This window comes from Podarcis pityusensis, assembly GCF_964106645.2.
Source record: "Podarcis pityusensis genome assembly, chromosome: Z".
Lineage (NCBI taxonomy): Eukaryota > Metazoa > Chordata > Lepidosauria > Squamata > Lacertidae > Podarcis > Podarcis pityusensis.
In genome coordinates this window covers 50913095-50931524 of record NC_138044.1, presented here as the reverse complement: position 1 = coordinate 50931524, position 18430 = coordinate 50913095, and the positions used below count along the sequence as shown (strand labels likewise).

Below are 18430 nucleotides of genomic sequence, written 5' to 3'. Positions count from 1 at the left end.
AGACTCCGTTTCAAGGAGCCGTGTGCGCAGACGTGCTTTTTTAGCGGAGGGGCGTGTTTTGCCCTCTGCGCACGCGCCTCCCGGCCCTTTTCACCGCCTCTTTTCATCCTCGCGAAAGCGGGCCCGTCTCTGCTTCTGCGCAGGCGCGCCTCTCCAAAGTGAGCCTGTCTCAGCATTCACGCAAGCGCCCCTCGCTCGAGTGGGTGTGTCTTTGGCGAGCCGCGCCTGCGCGCGCCGCCCGAGGTGATATAAAGGCCCGCTCCCAAGATGGCGGCGCAGTGCGGCTCCGTCGTCTGAGGCGGCGGGCGCGGCCTGCGCTCCCGGACGCCTTCCTCGGCCTGCTGGAGCGGCGCGAGGCGGCCGAGGGCGAGCGGCGAGCCGCCCGCGGCGGGCCTGTCCCCGGGGTGGAGGTGGGCGAGGCCTCGACGTCGCGCTCGGGCACGTCGTTCTCGCCGGCGGCTTCGCTGGCCAGCAGGATGCCCAACATCAAGCTCTTCAGCGGCTCCTCGCACCAGGACCTGTCGCAGAGGATCGCCGACCGGCTGGGCCTGGAGCTGGGCAAGGTGGTCACCAAGAAGTTCTCCAACCAGGAGACGTGGTAGGTTGTGCGCATGCTTGCCCGCCGCGGGGCAACCTGGGAAGGGTAGTTCCATGCTGGGTGCGAGGGACGCGATGGGTTTGGCGCATGCGCGGCCGCGGGGCAGGCTGGGAAGGGTAGATCTCCGAGACGAGCGAGCCAATGAGTCTGAGGGGAGCGCTCGGGGAATGATGGGAGGTGTGGTTCCCGTAAGGGACGTGGTAGGTTGGGCGTATGCGTGGTCGCGGAACAGCCTGGGAAGGGTAGTTTTCCGAGGCCACGGAGCCATTGGGTCTGAGGGGAGTGCGCGGGGCAGGCTGGGAGCTGTAGTTCCTCCAGGCTGGATGTAATGCTGCGTCTCTAGGGGACTGGGGGCATGTCCGCAACTGTAGTTCTCCAAGCAGGAGATGGGGGCAGCACTCTGGGAACTGTAGTTTTCCATGAAAGAGACGGGGTCACTGGGAATGGTAGTTCTGCAAGCAGGAGACAAGGCAGCACTCCGGGAACTGTAGCTTTCCATGAAAGAAATGCGGAGCACCACTATGAGAACTGTAGTTTTCCATGACAGAGATTGGCATCACTGTGGGAACTGTAGTTTTCTGCAGGGTGGATTTGATTTAAAACAAATCGATTTAAATCAGTAAGACTTGATTTAGATCATTTTTTAACAGAAAGACTCATTCTTGCTTGTATAATTTTCCTATTGACAACCAGATGAAGTTTTCCATTTAGGAATGATACATTTTCAGAGTCGTTTTTACAGTTATATCAAAAATGACTGATTTGGTTCTACTCTTAGAAATAAACTGACAGATAATTATGAAATTCTGGTGAGTTATATTAAGTTAACGGTTTCTATTTGGACAACTTGATTGATTGGAAGGAGAAAAATAATTGTTTCCTTAATAACAATCTAAACCATTTATTTCACTAAAACAATAACATGATAGTATGTGGATCCATGTTTGTTAACTGATGTGATTTAACAATTTTTTAAAAAAAAGATGGGTTTTAACACACATGATAAACTTATTTCCTGATGTTATATTATATTATTATTTTTATTCCTAATCCCTAGCCCTAAGTCCTATTGTTACTTCTAACCCTTATCCTTAACCACCACCACCACAACAACAATTATAGGCTACAACTGAACCGGTTCCAAAATAACAGTCAAAATAATAAATCCTAATTTCCTGCTGAATAACCTTTGGACTGGAATTCTAAAAATATTTAGAAAGCATTTTTTTAAAAAAAGCCAATTTAAATCAAAATCATCCAGTTTGAATTGAAAATATCCCTTTTAAATGGAAAATATCCAATTTAAATCGGAAAAAAAATCTATTTAAATCGGGGGGGAAATGCAATCTCCGCAGCGTGGAGATCGGCGAGAGCGTGCGCGGCGAGGACGTCTACATTGTCCAGAGCGGCTGCGGCGAGATCAACGACCACCTGATGGAGCTGCTGATCATGATCAACGCCTGCAAGATCGCTTCGGCCAGCCGAGTGACAGCCGTCATTCCCTGCTTTCCCTACGCCCGACAGGACAAGAAGGACAAGGTTTCCGGGGGAACGGGATTAATGGCACACTTGGGAGGGGGCGAAGTTGCTGGGTTGACTGGACTGAGGGCGGCGATGTCCGGGTCTTGGTAGTTAGGCTGGGTTATAGGTGGAATGAATTGGAGACCTGCCTGCTAGGCATTCTGGGAAGTGGAGTCTTTCGAGCTAGGCATGCTGGGAGTTGGAGTCTGGCTAGCTAGGCCTGATTGCAGTTGTGATCCTAGCTGCTGGGCAGGATGGGAGTTGGAGTCTTGCTAGCTACATTGGGTTATGGGTGGGAACCTGCCTGCTAAGCAGGATGGTAGTTGTAGCACAACACCCGATTCAGCGGCCCCCTTTCCATTGCAGAGCCGAGCACCCATCTCTGCCAAGCTCGTCGCCAACATGCTCTCGGTGGCCGGCGCTGACCACATCATCACCATGGACCTGCATGCCTCTCAGATCCAGGTGGGGCCCCCAGGGCTGATCCTGTCCAGCCTGCATGGCCACGTGTGAACTTTCTGAATATTTTGAGTATTTAACACTTACGTTAATAATGTTGTTTTAAATTTTAATATGTTGTGAAATATTTGAGCGCTTTTTTGGGGGGAAAAAGCGAGGCTTATATTCAGGTCAATATGGTACCATATTGGCCTGAATATAAGCCACCCTTTAACTTTTCACGGTCGGAATTTGGGGGGTGAGTCTTATATTCAGGCCGCTACAGTATTATTACGTTGACCATGTTATTATGGTCTGCTTTTTATGCTATTTTCCAACTGCTTTTATCAGATTAATGATAATGATGATGATTGGGAACCACCCAGAGTTGCTGGGGAAACCCAGCCAGACGGATGAGGTTATAAATATATGTTTCTGCTTCTGCTTCCTGGGCCAGGGTTTCTTTGACATCCCCGTCGACAACCTGTATGCCGAGCCGGCTGTTCTGAAGTGGATCAAGGAGAACATCGCCGAGTGGAAGAACTGCACTATCGTCTCGCCAGACGCCGGGGGAGCCAAAAGGTGACCCCAGAATTTCCAAAAATTTCTCACAGGTCCCTTCCAGCTCTACCATTCGGGGATTCTGCGTTGAGATTCCTGCCTTACCGGGGGCTGGACTGGACACCCCGGGGACCCTCCCAGCTGCTCCATCCTTTTAATCTCCCATTCTACTACTACTACTACTACTACTAGTATAATAATAATAATAATAATAATAATAATAATAAGAACAACAACAACAACAATTTATTACTTATACCCTGCTCTTCCTCTGCTCGTCAATATTTGTAGGATGCCAGCAAGGTTGAACCTATCTGTAAAAAAGGGATTTTATTATTCCAGAAAGGAAACCTCCTTCTGCTTGTCCATATTAAGAGGATGCCAGCAAGCCTGAACCTTTTCATAAAAAGGGATTTTAATAATAAAAAAAAGGATTTCAAATCAAGACATCTCAACCTAGAACCTCCTTCTCCCAGGGTGACATCAATCGCTGACCGCCTAAACGTCGACTTTGCCCTCATCCACAAGGAGCGCAAGAAGGCCAGCGAGGTCGACCGCATGGTCCTGGTGGGCGACGTCAAAGACCGGGCAGCCATCTTGGTGGATGACATGGCCGACACCTGTGGGACAATCTGCCACGCCGCGGACAAGTGAGTCTGATTTAAGTGGGGGGAAATCCGATTTAAATTTTTAAAAATCTGATTTAAAATTTTAAAAATCCAATTTAAGTGGGGGGAAGTCCAATTAATTTTTTTTAAAATCCAATTTAAATTTTAACAATCTGATTTAAATTTTAAAAAATCTAATTAAAATATTTGAAAACAATCAGATTTAAATTTTAAAAATCAGATTATTATTGTTGTTATTATTATTTCAAAAAATCATTGATTTTTACCCACCCTGCTTGGAAGGCAACCCCTGTGGTCATCCAGCCCAACCCGCTTTCCCCCGCAGGCTCCTCTCGGCGGGTGCCACCCGGGTCTACGCCATCCTGACGCACGGCATCTTCTCCGGTCCGGCCATCTCCCGGATTAACGGTGCAGGGTTTGAGGCCGTCGTTGTCACCAACACCATCCCGCAGGAGGAGAAGATGAAGCACTGCCCCAAAATCCAGGTAGGGGGGATTATTATTGTTATTGTTATTATTTCTCTGGCACGTTTCTGATCATTCTCATACCTTCCATCAACATCCTCAGTTGTTGTTGTTATTATTGTTGTTATTATTATTATTATTATTATCATCATCATCATCATCATCTCTGGCAACTTTCTGATCATTCTCACACCTTTCATTGTCGTCATTTATTATTAGTATTATTATTATTATTGTTATTGTTATTATCTCTGTGACACGTTTCTGATCGTTCTCACACCTTCCATCGTCATCTATTATTAATAATATTAATATTATTATTTTCATCATTTTATTATCATCTCTCTGGCACATTTCTGATCATTCTCACACCTTCCACTGTCATTTATTATTATTATTATTATCATTATCTCTATGGCCTGTCCCAGATTATTTGGCCCCTTCCTCGCTCCACCTCGCCGCATTGCATTTCTATTCTTTGTCTATCGTCTTGTTGTTTTATTGTGATGGCAGAGTTCTGGCACAAATCAAGATTAAGTCATTCACAGCTTGACTGGCAGGTGAAGATTGATTGATTGATTCATTCATTCATTCATCTTGTTTTATTGCTATGGCCAAGGGCTGACGCAAATACTAATTCATTCATATAACTCCTGGGGCCCAGTTAACCCTGCCTCTCCCTCTCTTTCCCCCCTAGGTGATTGACATCTCCATGATCCTGGCTGAAGCTATCCGCCGCACCCACAACGGCGAGTCCGTCTCCTACCTGTTCAGCCACGTCCCGCTATAGTTCCCGACCCTGGCGGGGAAAAACAGTCCTCTGTGCATGTACAGAGTGCTGAGTTGGCTTTATCCCACGATTCCCCCTTTTTCAGTTTGGGGTGCTGGTGGGTGGGAATTCTAGCGCGGGTCTAATTTGGGGCTCATTCTATGCACTCGTTTCTCTGGTCCTTTCACTTCCCGAAATCCTTTCAATTGGGGGTGCCGGGCGGCCGGAATTTAAAACACAATTTAAAATGGGGTATTTATTGTTCATATCCGATTGGGCAATCCAATTACTTGGTGTCAGCACTACAATTCCCTGCCCCTTGATTTGGGGTTTTAAAGCTATCACTCCCAGCCCCAAATCCCATTCGTTCCCCTCTTTTCTCGTACCCCATGCTAGTTTCCTTCCCCAGAAAAAAACAACTTTTTGGAGGAATCGGGGCGCCTGGTGTTGGTGCTAGAATTCCCCCAGGCGCCCAGTGGTGCCACGACTCTCCTAAACCCCATTCATTTCGTTCTGTCTCCTATCACCCCCCCCCCAAATACACTTAATTTTGAGCTCGGATGCAGGTGCCCGGCGGCACTACAACTCCCCTAAACCCCATTCAAAAATACACTTAATTTTGAGCTTGGATTCCCTGTCTTCGCGTCTATTCATTTCATCCGATCTCAACTTTCAATTCCCATTATTCCCCTCCCCCCCCCAAAAAAATAACCCCAATTTTTTCGGATTCTGGTCTCAGATCCCAGGTGGCAGTATGGGAATTCTAGCGTGCTTTAAATGAAAAAAATATTAACCTGCGGGTTAATATAGGATGTGTCCTGTTCATTTCAGAGGGGGGAATTGCTGCTATAGTTCTCCCCACTCAGAAAAAATCCTGTTTATTTCAACCCTTCGCCCTCGGGCGCCCTGTTGGGAATTATAGACTCCTGAAGCTCCTGTTCCCCACCTCCAGTTCCAGGTTCAACTCCTGATGATGGACGAATGAATAATAAACTCTTATTTAAAAGCCCAAAATCTCCTCTATTCCTTCATTTTCGGGGGGTGGGGGTGGATCGCAGCTTGGCATGCTGCGAGTTGTAGTTTCTTCCTCTTCTATGATTTACTTGAGATTGGGAAGCTCTTTATATTTGATGAGTTATTGTATTCATGAGACCTTTGGGTATAGGGCGGTATAGAAATAATATGATATAATAAAATACAATAAAATATAAAAAATATAAAATAAAAGTATTTTGCGGGAAGCCAGATAGAGTCGGAAGGTGCTCCAGTGCCATTTTCCATAATAATAATAATATTTTTTTTTCTGTTCTGTTGAAAGCCGCCCAGACTACTACTATTACTGCTACTACTATTATTACTATTATTATTAGGGATAGGGCCGTTGTTGTTGTTATTATTACTATTATTATTATTATTTTATTGGAAGTGGCTGGACTGCATGACACTCAAGGGGCCCTAAAAATGTCATGGGACAGATTGGGCTGTCCCTATTTCCACCATAGAAAAGAAGGGTGGGGGCCAATTCTCTAAAAATTATTAATAATAATTTTATTTCTGTTCTGTTGAAAGCCGCCCAGAGTGGCTGGGGAAACACAGCCAGATGGGTGGTGTATAAAGAATAAAAGTTGTTATCATTATCATCATCATCATCATCATCCCTGTTGTTGGAAATGTACCGGTAATTGGAATGAAGGCTGATTTCATGAGGAATATTTTAAAACACACAGAGAGAAACAGAGACAGACACAGATGGATCATAATACATATATAAAAATATAAATATGGATATATACCATATTTTTCGCTCCCTTTAAAGAGCTCCACGCGGCTCTTTAAAGGGAGCACGGCTCTTGGGGGCTTTTCCGGGAGGTGGGGGAAGGGACTGAGGGGCTAAGCCAGAAGCTAGAACAGCAAGAGGGAGCGCTGCGCAGTGCTCCCTTTCGCTGTTCTGGCTTCTGGGGTAGCCGCGCAGCCTGCATTCGCTCCATAAGACACACACACATTTCCCCTTACTTTTTAGGAGGGAAAAAGTGTGTCTTACAGAGCGAAAAATACGGTATATCAGTATGATTTTCCTCCCTTTATTTCGAACCAAGGAAAGCAAAACCGACAAGCTCTTATCGTGAAATTCACCCTTCGTTTTTATTTCAATATTATCCTTCATTATTTATTTTCGACATTATCCTTCGTTATCTCAGCTTTCCGCACGCCGTGTTAAGAACAGTCGGTTTTCACATTATATATATATATATATATATATATATATATACACACACGTGTATGTTTTTATTAGCCTTTTACAAAAAAATGGTGTCATCCCATTGAATGATTTCCCGTTTGGAGCATAAAACTGCAATTATTTTTTTCCAAAAAAAGGACTTTCTTTTGGGGATCTTCAAGGGGCTGGAGTGATTTTTTTCCTCCGAAAAGCAGGACTAACAGGTTGGAGGACCTCCTCTCTCTCGCTCCGACATCGGTTTCCTGCGCCGACGAAATCCCCGGACTGGGAATAATCCCATTTTTGGGTCCAGCAGGGTCGAGTGAGATCATAGAATCATGGTTGCTTTTGAAAAGGGACCCCGGGGTCATCTAGTCCAACCCCGGCAAATGGGGATGAGCCGATTGGCTGGCGGGCAGTTAGAGCAGGAGGTCAGCAGCCGCCTGGTTAGAGCCTCGCGGTTAGAAGACCAGTCCAGGGTGCAAATAATACCGATTGTTATTATTATTATGAAGAGGGAGGGAGGGAGTCTCTCGGCCCGGGCGGGTGCCAGGTTAGAATTTTGTTCCCCGGCCCATCAGCCTCAGGACGGCGAAGTTGTAGGTGGCCGCAATGATGAACGTCACCTACGAAGGAAGGGGAACAGAAGCAGAATTGTTAAAACCCATTCCTCCTGGTTCCCCTGATATCTCAGCAGTTTTGAAGACCATCAACCATGGTCTGCTGCCCATTCCTCCTGGTTTACCTGACAGCTCAGCAGGTCTCCTCCTAGGACCATCGGAAGGAGTCAGCAGCTGAGTCCAGCAGGATTTTCCAGGGTTCTGCTGGAGACCTCCATCCCATCCTTTGCCCCACGTGTGGTTCAAACCCTCCACCCAGAGATGAAGAGTTGTGGGAAGCTGTCCTTACCAGAGCCACCAAAGTGATTGCCGCTCCCACGAAGGCCGCGATGAACAGGTGGAACGTCATCTGGAACTGTAGGATGAGGAGAAGAGGGAGGACGAGGAGGAGGAGAATGGGTCACCCATTGAAGGAACTCAATGTAGAAACAGAATGGTAGAAAGGAACATGAAAGTTCTCTAGTCTTGACCACTGACAACTTACCTCGGATGTCTTGCAGATGGAGAGAAGGCTCTGGCCACACACTCTTCCCGGGGAGGCATTCCATGGCAGGACACCTGTGGTGGGGCACCAAAACACAGAACAGTTGAGAGCTGAAGGGCCACCTCACCCCACCTCCTTGGCCCCTCTTGAAATGTGAAGATGGAGGCCCACCAAGACCCTGAGAACATCCTCCCAGATCCTGATAACAAGTTGGTGTTCTACAAAGACCCTGAGCCCACCATCAGGGTCCATAGGATTCTCCCTAAAGGCAGGACCTGACCTTTCCCCCCCTTGAAAATCCCTTGGGTTGACTCATGTGACGTTGGAGGACCACCAAGCCTCCTGAGTTCCTTCTCCAAGGTCCTGATGGCAAGCTGCTGGTCTACCAAGACTCCAAGATCCTTCCTGACCTTCATCCCTCTGGAAATTCATTGGGTGAGAGACTCGTGGGAAGATGGGGCTCCCCCAGGACCTTGCGATTCTCTCAGGTCCTGCTACCAACTTGGTGTTCCAACAAGACCTCAAGAACCTTCTCCATGTCCTATTCCACCAGGACCTTGAGAACCTTCTTCCTGGGAGACCCCTCATGAAATTCTTCCTCCCCAAGGTGGCCCAGGAAACTAGGTTCTTCCTCACCATACATCCGGGCGTCTGTGCAGAGGTTCCCGATGCCGGCGGCCGTCTTGGTGGGGTTGGCGATGGAATTACAGGTGGTCCAGGCCGTGAAGTAGACATAGACGGGGACGGCCGAGCAGGCCAGGACCAGGAGCCAGAGGACGGTCAGGACATAGGTGATGCCCACGAACTGAAAGGAGGGAGAAGAAATGAGAGTCAGTGATTCGCCAGGAGCTTCCGGAGGACGGGGCATGAGACTGGAGACCTTTGGGACCTGAGGAACTCCCAGCCACTTGGACCTTTCCTCCAGATATTCCCACAAGGGGTGGGCAGATGATCCATTAAAATCCTATTTTCAGGGGCGGCTTATATTTGGGTAATTCTCAGGTGAAGATGGAGACCTCCTATTCCATCTCCTAAAATGGAAATAGAGACCTCCTATTCTGTCCCCTAAAATGAAAATAGAAACCTCTTCCATCCCACAAATATTTATCTGATTAAAACAGGGATCTCCTATTCCATCACCCAAATATTTTATCTAATGAAATAGGGATCTTCTATTCCATCCCACAAATTCCCACAAATCCATCCATCTATTCCATCCCACAAGTATTAATCTGATTAAAATACAGACCGCCTATTCTGTCCCATAAAATGAAAATAGCGACCTCTTCTTCCACCCCTCATAAGTCAAATCTGGGACTGGGAAAGCAGGAATACTCAGACGGCCCGGGATGGGGGGGGGGGTCCTCCATAGGCACAGCAGGTGGTTTTCTGATGGCACCATGTGTCACAAGTGCGAGTCCCTTGGTGCCAGGAGCGTCCTTCCGGGATGGAGGTCCAAAGGCAGGAAGGGGTTAAAAGTGCCCTGCTGGATTCCTTAGACGTGGAATTTCCTCTTTTTTGGCCAAGGACCTTGGAAGTAAGTAAAGCCATTCCCAATTATTGCACCTAGAATCAAGCGGAGGAAGGTTTCCATTTTGGAAGGATAAAATCCTTTCTTTACAGAAAGGATCAGCCTTGCTGCCTCCTCTTAATATGGACAACCAGAGGAAGGAAGGACAAGACTTATGCAATATATCCTGGTCATACTCTCCTTAACGCCCCCCACCGTCAGCAGTCTCATGCCCCGGGTTCGAACGGCAGCAGCGCTGGGTGCGAAAGAGGAGAAGATCACCTTATCAGGATGGCCCAGCCATTTTCCCACACAGTGACACACCAGCTCCCAGGAGCGGCCGGGCCGGTGTCCTCGGGGCCCCCTCCCCTTGTGGCCTACCGTGGCGCCCAGGCCCTTGCCGCAGACGGTGGCCCGGTAGTCGCCGAAGACCTGCCGGACAGCGCCAGTGGTGTAGAAGCCTTCAGCCAGCAGGAGGGCACCAAAGAGGAAGAAGAAGCCGGCCACCCCATAGATGGCGTACTGGAAATCGTGGATCCTGTGGGCGAGAAAAGAGAGGGGGGCCGTTGGTACAGTGGGGGCACCCCGAGGGTCATCCAGTCTGACCCCCCACCAGAGCTAGGAGGGATATACGGTTGAAAAAGGACTGCAGAATGTTATTCTGATAGAAGATGGATTGTGTGGTCGCGGTTTAACTTGATGTGGACATGCAGTGAAAAACGGATTGCAGAATATGAATGGGAGAATGTATCGGTAAACGAACAGGGGAACGGACGAGGGAACGAAGGCGAAGAAAAGGAATGTCGGGAGGTGCTTACACATCGACTAGGTACTCGTAATCCTGGTAGTTTTTGGAGAAGTAGGTCTCGATCAGGTGCTCGGTGCCGGTCAGGGCTTCGTGGCCACAGCCGCAGAAGAGCGCCACCCCCAGGAAGCACAGGGCCGTGGCCACCAGCGAGGCGAAGGGCGCCCCCACCAGGCAGCGGGCACAGCACTCTAATAGACCTGTAAGGGAGCAGGAAGAAGGAAGGAGAGAAGGATAGAAACCTATTGAGGAAGAGTTGCCTAACCCCTATCCCTATCGCTATCATCCAGTCCAGCTAGGCAGGAATCTCAGCGTCGAATTACCAGCGGCGCCAGTGCCAGATTTATGTCTAAGCTCAACAAGCCGTAGCTTGGCGCCCCCCCTCTCTTGGGGGTCCTCCAAAAAATTCAAAGGGGGGAAAAACCTGAATGTACATTTCCAAAAGAGAAGATAAAAAACAAATAAAACCGACATACAGCAACCGTGTTTTGTGTTGTGTAGGCTCCTATGATGTAAGTCACAGGCCCCGCCTGCTTGCCTGCTCCCCTGCTCCTCAAACTATCACTGCTTTGCTCATTTCTATATATAGGGTGCCGACATTCTACATGGACTGGTTGTCTGGCAACATGTGCAAATGGCTTGAGATACCTATGAGTTCCATCAATTACCATATAGCATTTATTCAACACAAAAAAACAGTAGCAATTTGTTGTGGACAAAGGACAGCTGGACATATAAAGGGCCCTGTTACCTTCAGGAGCTGAGGGCCGCATTAAACCTCAATCCCCTGAAACGCATTCGCCGGCCCTTGGAATCGGTAAGGAAAGTCTTTTCGACTTGCTTCGCAGCAGGGTAGATTTGATTTGAAATCAAATCAATTTCAGTCACGATTTACCGGTAAATCACAATTTAAATCACTAGTCAGTAAGACTTGATTGAAATCCTTTTTTTACAGGAAGGGTTCAGCCTTTATGGCATCCTCTGAATATTGACCACCAGAGGAAGGTTTCCTTTTGGGAATCATAAATTCGTTCTTACGCATCCATCAAAAATTACTGATTTGGTTCTATTATTAGAAATACATAGACCAATAATGATGAAATTCTGGTGAGGTTTAAGAAATTCTATTGGGACCACTTTTCTGCTGCATTTGATTGGAAGGAGAAAAACCATCATAACAATTTAAACCATTTATTTCACTAAAACAATAACATGATAGCATATGTATCCACATTAACTGATGTGGTTAAACGATATTATTATTATTATTATTATTATTATTATTATTATTCAGTCCCACCCCTGAAAGGCGGGAATCTCAACGTGGCCTCGCATCGGAGGGCAACCCAGCCCTGCTAGGCAGGCTCTGGGTTTCTCAGGGTTCAGATGGCTACCTGGAGAACCGGCTCGGGGAACTGGATCCGGGTTCGAGTTCTGCGGAGCCGTGGTTGGTTGGGGTTCAGGCCCACCGCTAACATTATCTACATTGCGAAAAATACAAGGGTCAGCAGGACGGGCAGGCCTCCCTGCGGTTCCTTCCTCTCTCCTAATAATAATAATAATTTGTTATTTATACCCCACCCATCTGGCTGGGTTTCCTGGAATGCTGAGACCCCGCCGCCCTGAGGGTCGTTGAATTGGCAGGAATTTCAAAATAGGAGCAGAAATCTGGATTTGACCCCAAGGGTCAATTGGTCCAATGTTCTGCTTTATCTCTGCTGGGAACAAGCAGCTCTGAGATGCCAGAAACAGTGTCAGGTTTGGATTCGAACTCTCAGCTCATCCTCAATTGTCCATTGTCCTTGGGACAATGGAGCCTTGATCTCTGTCCTACATTGCCCCCCATCCCACCCCAGGGATGGTGAGGAATGGTTCATTTAGAGTCCTGGGAAGAGGGCCCCGGGTTCAAATCCCCGAGACCTACCTGGCCGGGTGAAAATAGGGACTTCCCCAATTCTATCCCCCCAATCTTTCGCTGGTGAAAAGACAGACCTCCCGTTCTATCCTCTAAAATGAAAATAGAGAACTATTCCATCCCCTAAAATGGAAATAGAGACATCCTATTCCATCCCCTAAAATCAATATTTTTTTTAATGATTTACTGGTTTTAAAACTGTATAAGAGAAATAATCAAGAAATGTAAAAGAGAAGATAGAATTTTTTTTTAAATCCTACATTTCTGAATGGATACTTGTTTTGTACATTAATTAACGTGACCTTCGATCTTCCCATTATGTTCCCGAATTAGGTTCTTTAAATATGCACAACTTTATTTCCTCTCCTTTTATTTCACCTTATATCAAACCTTATTTGATAAGGTTCTCCTTTTTACAAACAGCTCAGTCGAAGCCTGATATTTTGAACATGTTCTTTTACGCAGACTCTGTATATTTCCCATTCTCTGGTAAAAAAAATTCTGTCACCTTGCTGATAGTCTCGCTAGTTCAACATCCTCTCTTAATTTATTTATTTAGTTAGTTAGTTAGTTAGTTTATTTGTTTAATTGATTTTGCTAGCCTGATTTGATTGTGATATCCTCTCCCTTCCCACCTTTTGCGATTAAATTCTTGGCAGCAACTCTCCATAAAAACTCTCTTAAACTTTTTTTAATTTCTGCCAGGAATTATGGGAAACAAAATTCCCTAAAATGAAAATATGGAACAAGAGGTCTCTATTTTCATTTTAGGGGATTCTCACCAGAGAAATATTCGGGGGATAGAATTGGGGGTCTTTATTTTCATCCTGCCAGGAAGGTTTTGAGGATTCGAACCAGAGCCCTCTTCCCAGGACTCTAACTGGACCATTCCTCGCCTCTTCATCTCGGGGGTGGGATGGATGGAGGGCATGTGGGACGAAGCAGAGCACAGAGATAAAAAGGCTCCTATTGTCTCGAAGACAATGGACAATGAGGGATGGGCTGTGAGTTTGAAACAATGCTCTCCTTCATGCTGCCTCCCAGAGAGTGGTCCCGGCTGGTACAGAAAACACCAGAACTGAAAGGGATCCTGGCGGTCATCCAGTCTGACCCGGGAATCTCAGGGCAGTTTTGTGAAAAGAAACGTGGGTCGTTAAGATTTTCGGGGGCCCATTAATGGACAGCTTTATTTCACAGGAGCATTGTTTTTTACTCTGTATATATGGCACAGATGGGAAGGCCTGGGATAAAACCAGGAAAACTGGAAATAAAAACCAGTTTGATAGTTTTAATATTCCACACTCTTTTTTCCCTTCAGTTTTTCAGGGGGGAAGTGGCTTTGGGGAGAAAAGGGGAAAAAACGGGTTCCCCCCAATTTTCCGGTTTTTCCCCAGGCCTGGGTGAATCTCAGAGTCCCTTTGACTGCCAAGCCGATCTCCTGGGTCCTATTCCCTCTGGCTGGCTTCTCAGCCGAGAGACCTACCTGGCCAGGTCGCTGTGAAAGGGAGGTGAGGAGCAGGAGGGATCTAGCCCACCTACCCAATATTTCTCTTGTGAGAATACAGACCTCCAATTCTACCCCCTAAAATGAAATTTTATTTTCTATACCCCAAATATTCCCCTTATTCTATCCCCCTTATTCTATCCCCCAAATATTTCTCTGGTGAAAACGGGGGGGGGGGGGGGTCCTTTTCTTCCATCCCTCCAGCATTTCTCTTGTGAAAATGCGGACCTGCTATTCTATCCCCTAAAATGAAAATAGAGACCCCCAATTCTGTCCCCCAAATATTTCTCCAGTGAAAATGCAGATCTCCTATTCCATCTCCTAAAATGAAAATACAGACCTCCTCTTCTATCCCCTAAAATGAAGATACAGACCCCCTTCTTCCAGCCCCCCAGTATGTCTCTGGTGAAAATAGGGAGGTCCTCTTTCCCACCCCAGAAACACATCACTTTTCAGAGGTCTCAGGACAAGTGGGACAGTCCGGGGTGAGATCAGAACCCGGGACGGCTTCCCAAATCCCTGAGATCCGCCATGGCCAAATTAATGGGTGATGGAGATACTGATAAATTTCCCCCTGGTCCAACTCACCCATCGCCTTGGGGTTCAGGTGGAGTGCAACTGGTCTCTTCTTCAGCTAGGACAACCCGGTCTTCTTCTCCTCCTCCTCACTTCGCTGGATTTCTCTCTGCCCCTTCAGATCCTCCAAAGAAAAAGGGATCTGTTGTGTAGAGCCATGCCCCTTAAAGGAGAAGCCGGCCCTGTCTCCTCCTGCTCCTTCTCCTCCCTGTTAACTCTGAGATGGACAAGATCTGCTTGATGGAAAGTCCTAAGATCTGTGGGAGCTTCCAGCTTTGGTGGAAAGTTCTGAGCTCAGGCTAGAGGACCCGTGGCTCACATTCTCTGTGGACCACCAACTTTTGCTAGCAGGGCAAAGGAGAAGGATCTCAGGGTCTTGGTAGACCCCTCCCCCCATCTTCACCTGAGTGCAACCCAAAGGATTTCAAAAGGAACAAAGGTCAGGTTCTGCCTTTATGGAGAATTAGGTGGACCAATAGAAGAATGGTGGACCTCAGGGTCTTGGTGGACCACCAGGTGGCCACCAGGATATGGGAGAAGGTTCTCAGGGGCTTGGTGGAGCTCCGTCTTCACATGAGTACAACTCAATGGATTTTAAGAGGGACAAAGGCCAGGTCCTGCATTTAGGGAGGATCACATGGATTCTGAGGGTGGACTCAGGGTCTCGGTGGAACACCAACTTGCTAGCAGGGCAAAGAGGAAGGTTCTCAGGGTCTTGGTGGTCCTCCATCTTCACCTGAGTCCAACCCAATGGGTTTCAAGAGGGACTAAGGTCAGGTTCTGCCTTTATGGAGAATCAAGTGGAGCAACAGAAGGGTGGTTGACATCTGTGTCTGGGTCTTGGTGGACTGCCAGCCTCACATCAGTCTCACCAATTGAATTTCAAGAAGGAGGAAGGTCAGGGTCTGCACTGAGGTAGGAGTTACCAGATCTAAGATAGGGGACACCTGGTTTTCTAGAAAAACAGTGAAGAATCTGCCCTGCTCACCACAATTTCATTGTGATCGGTCGATGTCTTCCTAAGAGCAGAAGTAAATAAGTTACTATTCCAGAAATGAATTTCCCAGATTGGTCAATAGGAAGGTGATGCCAGCATGGCCGAGTCTTTGCGTAATGAAAAAAAGGATTTGTCAATAGGAAGGTGATTGGAAACTGGGATGGCTTTAAATCAGAGACTTCTTCAGGAAATATGGATACCTGAAGGGATCTCGCCTATCTCAGAGGAAAATAGGGCTTCTATCCGGGCCAATAAGGTATATTCTTCTATTGGAGAACCGCCTTGACCAAAGGAGTCATGGGCTTTGAAGATACTTGAACTCGGGACGTGAGGGAGAAATGGGCGAAGAGGAAGGAACCTTCACTGGGAAACTCCATTGTGGAAGGAGGTGCGGATCCAGAATTGGCCTCCACAGTTCCTTACGGAATCACCATTAAAGGGAGGAGGAGGAGGAGGAGGAGGAGGAGGAGGAGAAGAAGATGATTCTATTTTTCTATATCCTATCCTTCCACCCTCCCCAGTTTGGCCCAGTTCCCCCAGCAGGTGCCGTGAGGGATGCCTTTGGCCCTCTATGGCCTCCTTCAGGATTCGGGGGCCGCCTGGCAGGGCCGGCGCGGAGAGGAGCTGGCTGGCGGAGCTGCCCAGGGACAAGACCCTCTTTGTCTATTCCCAACAATGGAGAATGGAGAACATCCGAACAATGAGGACCATAGATCCTCCAGCAGGAGGGCAGAGAGGTCTTTGTCCCTCGGCAAAGAAGGAGAGGCATTGTGGGGAGAAGGAAGGGACCCCTGAGGGTAATCCAGACCAACCCCACTTCCAATGCTGCAAGGCGACGGTTCCTTCCCCCTCAGCCTCACTGGCATCCCCTATTTTAGAATGTATTCTTCTTTTTACGTGTTTTATTATGTATTCTTTATTTTTTATATATTTCATTTTATTTTTTGTGTATTTTATCATGCATTTATTTGATTACATGTTTGAGAATGTATTATCATTTTTACGTCTTTTATTGACTGACACCAGGACATGAACCCGGGGCGGGAATCTCAGGAATCTCAGCACATAAGCATGGAGCTGGAAGGTACACCCAGGGTCATCCAGACCAACCCCCCTTCCGACACTGATTTCTTCCCCCTTTTACACACAAAGGTTCAGCCTTGCTGGTATCCCCTTCATCTTGACAAACCTGGAAGACATAAACTGATAATGATGAAATGAGGGTGAGCAAGACAGGTTTGATTTAAACCCCATTGATTTAAATCCCCCTCTTTTTTGCAGAAGGATTCAGCCTTGCAATAATAATAATCATTAGAATTTATATACCCGGAGGTCTCAGGGCAGCTCACAAATGAATGCTTCATTTGTGACCTTCTCATCAGCTGAATTTTAAATGAATTTCATATTTTTGTTGGGGGGGAAATCAAAAGCAAGAATGTGGAGTTGAATGCAGTCTGGACCTGTTGGGACCCCCAAGGGTCATCCAGTCTGACCCCCTGCAATGCATTTTTTTTTAAAAAAATATATTTTATAGATAGAATTGGGTGTGGCCATATTTCAGCAGGAGTTCTATGATTCTCAAGTAGAAATACTATAGGTTGTTACATGCCAACCCTTAAAAAATAAAATTAAAAAATGTTAAAATATATATTAAAAAATAAATTAAGAAATTATGAGCATATGAGGTTTAGCATCTTTAAAAAACTTACTTTAAACATAGTGCATTGTGAATACAGGAATAAAATGGGGTTTGCGTCTGCTACCGTAATGCTTTACTGGGAGTGGGGGGGACACTATTTTGTTGCAGAAAATGACAACAGATTTTAAATGTAAACGGCCTAAATTTTTCTCCTAGGGGAAAAACACTATTTTGTTTAAAAGAGAGCTTTTGCCCTCGTCAAACATGGCGCCGCCGCCTTCACTCCCCCCTTTTCGCAATCACTTCTGTCCTCTTCCTTTCGTTGCCCCTGCGTTTTAATGGACCTCCGCCTGCCCTCGTCGAAGATGGCGGGGCCGGCTTCGCCCATCCGCTACTACTTCCCCAGCGGAAGCCCCTTCAGCCACTTGCCCCAAAGTCCTTCTGCACCCCGCCCTTCTTCCTTCCAAAGGTCCTCCTTTTGGGGGAAGGAGCTTCCATGGCCCAGCGCAGTCGACCTTGGGACCGGCGCTCTGCACGCGCCAGAGGCTTCCCTGGAGGCTTCAGCTGGAAGACTGGATCGTATCGACGAGTTGCAGGGATCCCATGGGTCAGTCATGCTTAGGATAGCATTTTATCCTCTTGTCAATTGTGCCGTTTTCAATGGAAGAAGAAGAAGAGGAAGAAGATTTTTTTTTCTGGGGGGACGCATACCCCCAAACATTTTGCGAATCTCAGTTTGGCCTCATGGAGTGGCAGTACAGTATTTCAATAGGAGTAGGAAAAGGAGAGTAGCCCTAAATGTTTTGTTTTTTTTAAGAAAGAAAGAAAAAAAGCACAAATAATAATAGTTCAACCCGCTGCACCGCACTATCCACGGACCGTCTGCCACTGATATTTATCGGCTTCTAGGATAAATGTCTCGCCTGCCCCTCGGGGTTCTGTCCAACTCTCCCATTCTATCCTCTCCTTCCTTGAGCTGGAAATTTGCTAAGAGATTTTCGATGATGATGAAGATGATGTTGATGTTAATACTACTACTACTAATAATAACTGATAATAATAAACTCTCCCATTTTATCCTCTCCTTCCTTGGAGATTTGCGAGGAGAGCTTCGAGGGTCATTATTATTATTATTATTATTATTATTATTATTATTATTTATTTCTTTATTTCTTTATACCC

The 18430-nt window shown here is 46.8% G+C and overlaps 2 protein-coding genes across 5 annotated transcripts; one reads left to right on the top strand and one right to left on the bottom strand.

Annotated features, from left to right (window-relative positions):
- The first annotated feature begins 325 nt into the window (after window positions 1-325).
- Window positions 326-5994, top strand: LOC308468298 (ribose-phosphate pyrophosphokinase 1). Of its 2 annotated transcripts, none has more exons than XR_013981546.1 (7): window positions 326-598; window positions 1954-2137; window positions 2486-2584; window positions 3015-3139; window positions 3595-3768; window positions 4030-4232; window positions 4909-5994. XR_013981546.1 is itself a non-coding variant. In XM_080990430.1 (7 exons), the coding sequence occupies exons 1-7, from the start codon at window positions 477-479 to the stop codon at window positions 4999-5001; spliced, it is 957 nt and encodes a 318-aa protein (XP_080846556.1). In that variant the 5' UTR covers window positions 335-476; the 3' UTR covers window positions 5002-5994. The 2 variants fall into 2 exon arrangements, 1 of the variants encoding a protein (XP_080846556.1); XM_080990430.1 differs by having other exon boundaries at window positions 335-598; window positions 4073-4232.
- A 1103-nt stretch (window positions 5995-7097) lies between these two features.
- LOC308468301 (myelin proteolipid protein-like) lies at window positions 7098-16067 on the bottom strand. Of its 3 annotated transcripts, none has more exons than XM_080990439.1 (8): window positions 14625-16067; window positions 12012-12098; window positions 10631-10817; window positions 10194-10350; window positions 8939-9107; window positions 8303-8376; window positions 8108-8173; window positions 7098-7824 (listed from the first exon to the last, which is right to left on the bottom strand). In XM_080990439.1, the coding sequence occupies exons 1-8, from the start codon at window positions 14626-14628 to the stop codon at window positions 7753-7755; spliced, it is 816 nt and encodes a 271-aa protein (XP_080846565.1). In that variant the 5' UTR covers window positions 14629-16067; the 3' UTR covers window positions 7098-7752. The 3 variants fall into 3 exon arrangements, with proteins under 3 accessions (XP_080846565.1, XP_080846563.1, XP_080846564.1); XM_080990437.1 differs by having other exon boundaries at window positions 10095-10350; window positions 14625-16061; XM_080990438.1 differs by lacking the exon at window positions 12012-12098 and having other exon boundaries at window positions 10095-10350; window positions 14625-16039.
- Between the last annotated feature and the right edge of the window lie 2363 nt (window positions 16068-18430).

Bases quoted from the DNA above. Each gene is read 5' to 3' on its own strand.
- LOC308468298 (XM_080990430.1), top strand. From the start codon at position 477: ATGCCCAACATCAAGCTCTTCAGCGGCTCCTCGCACCAGGACCTGTCG. The intron at 2,585-3,014 runs GTGGGGCCCCCA...TTCCTGGGCCAG, and splicing joins TGCATGCCTCTCAGATCCAG to GGTTTCTTTGACATCCCCGT. The intron at 3,769-4,072 runs GTGAGTCTGATT...TTTCCCCCGCAG, and splicing joins ATCTGCCACGCCGCGGACAA to GCTCCTCTCGGCGGGTGCCA.
- LOC308468301 (XM_080990437.1), bottom strand. The intron at 10,818-12,011 runs GTAGCCATCTGA...GCTCCCTTACAG, and splicing joins TCCCCGAGCCGGTTCTCCAG to GTCTATTAGAGTGCTGTGCC. The intron at 10,351-10,630 runs GTAAGCACCTCC...TCTCGCCCACAG, and splicing joins TACGAGTACCTAGTCGATGT to GATCCACGATTTCCAGTACG.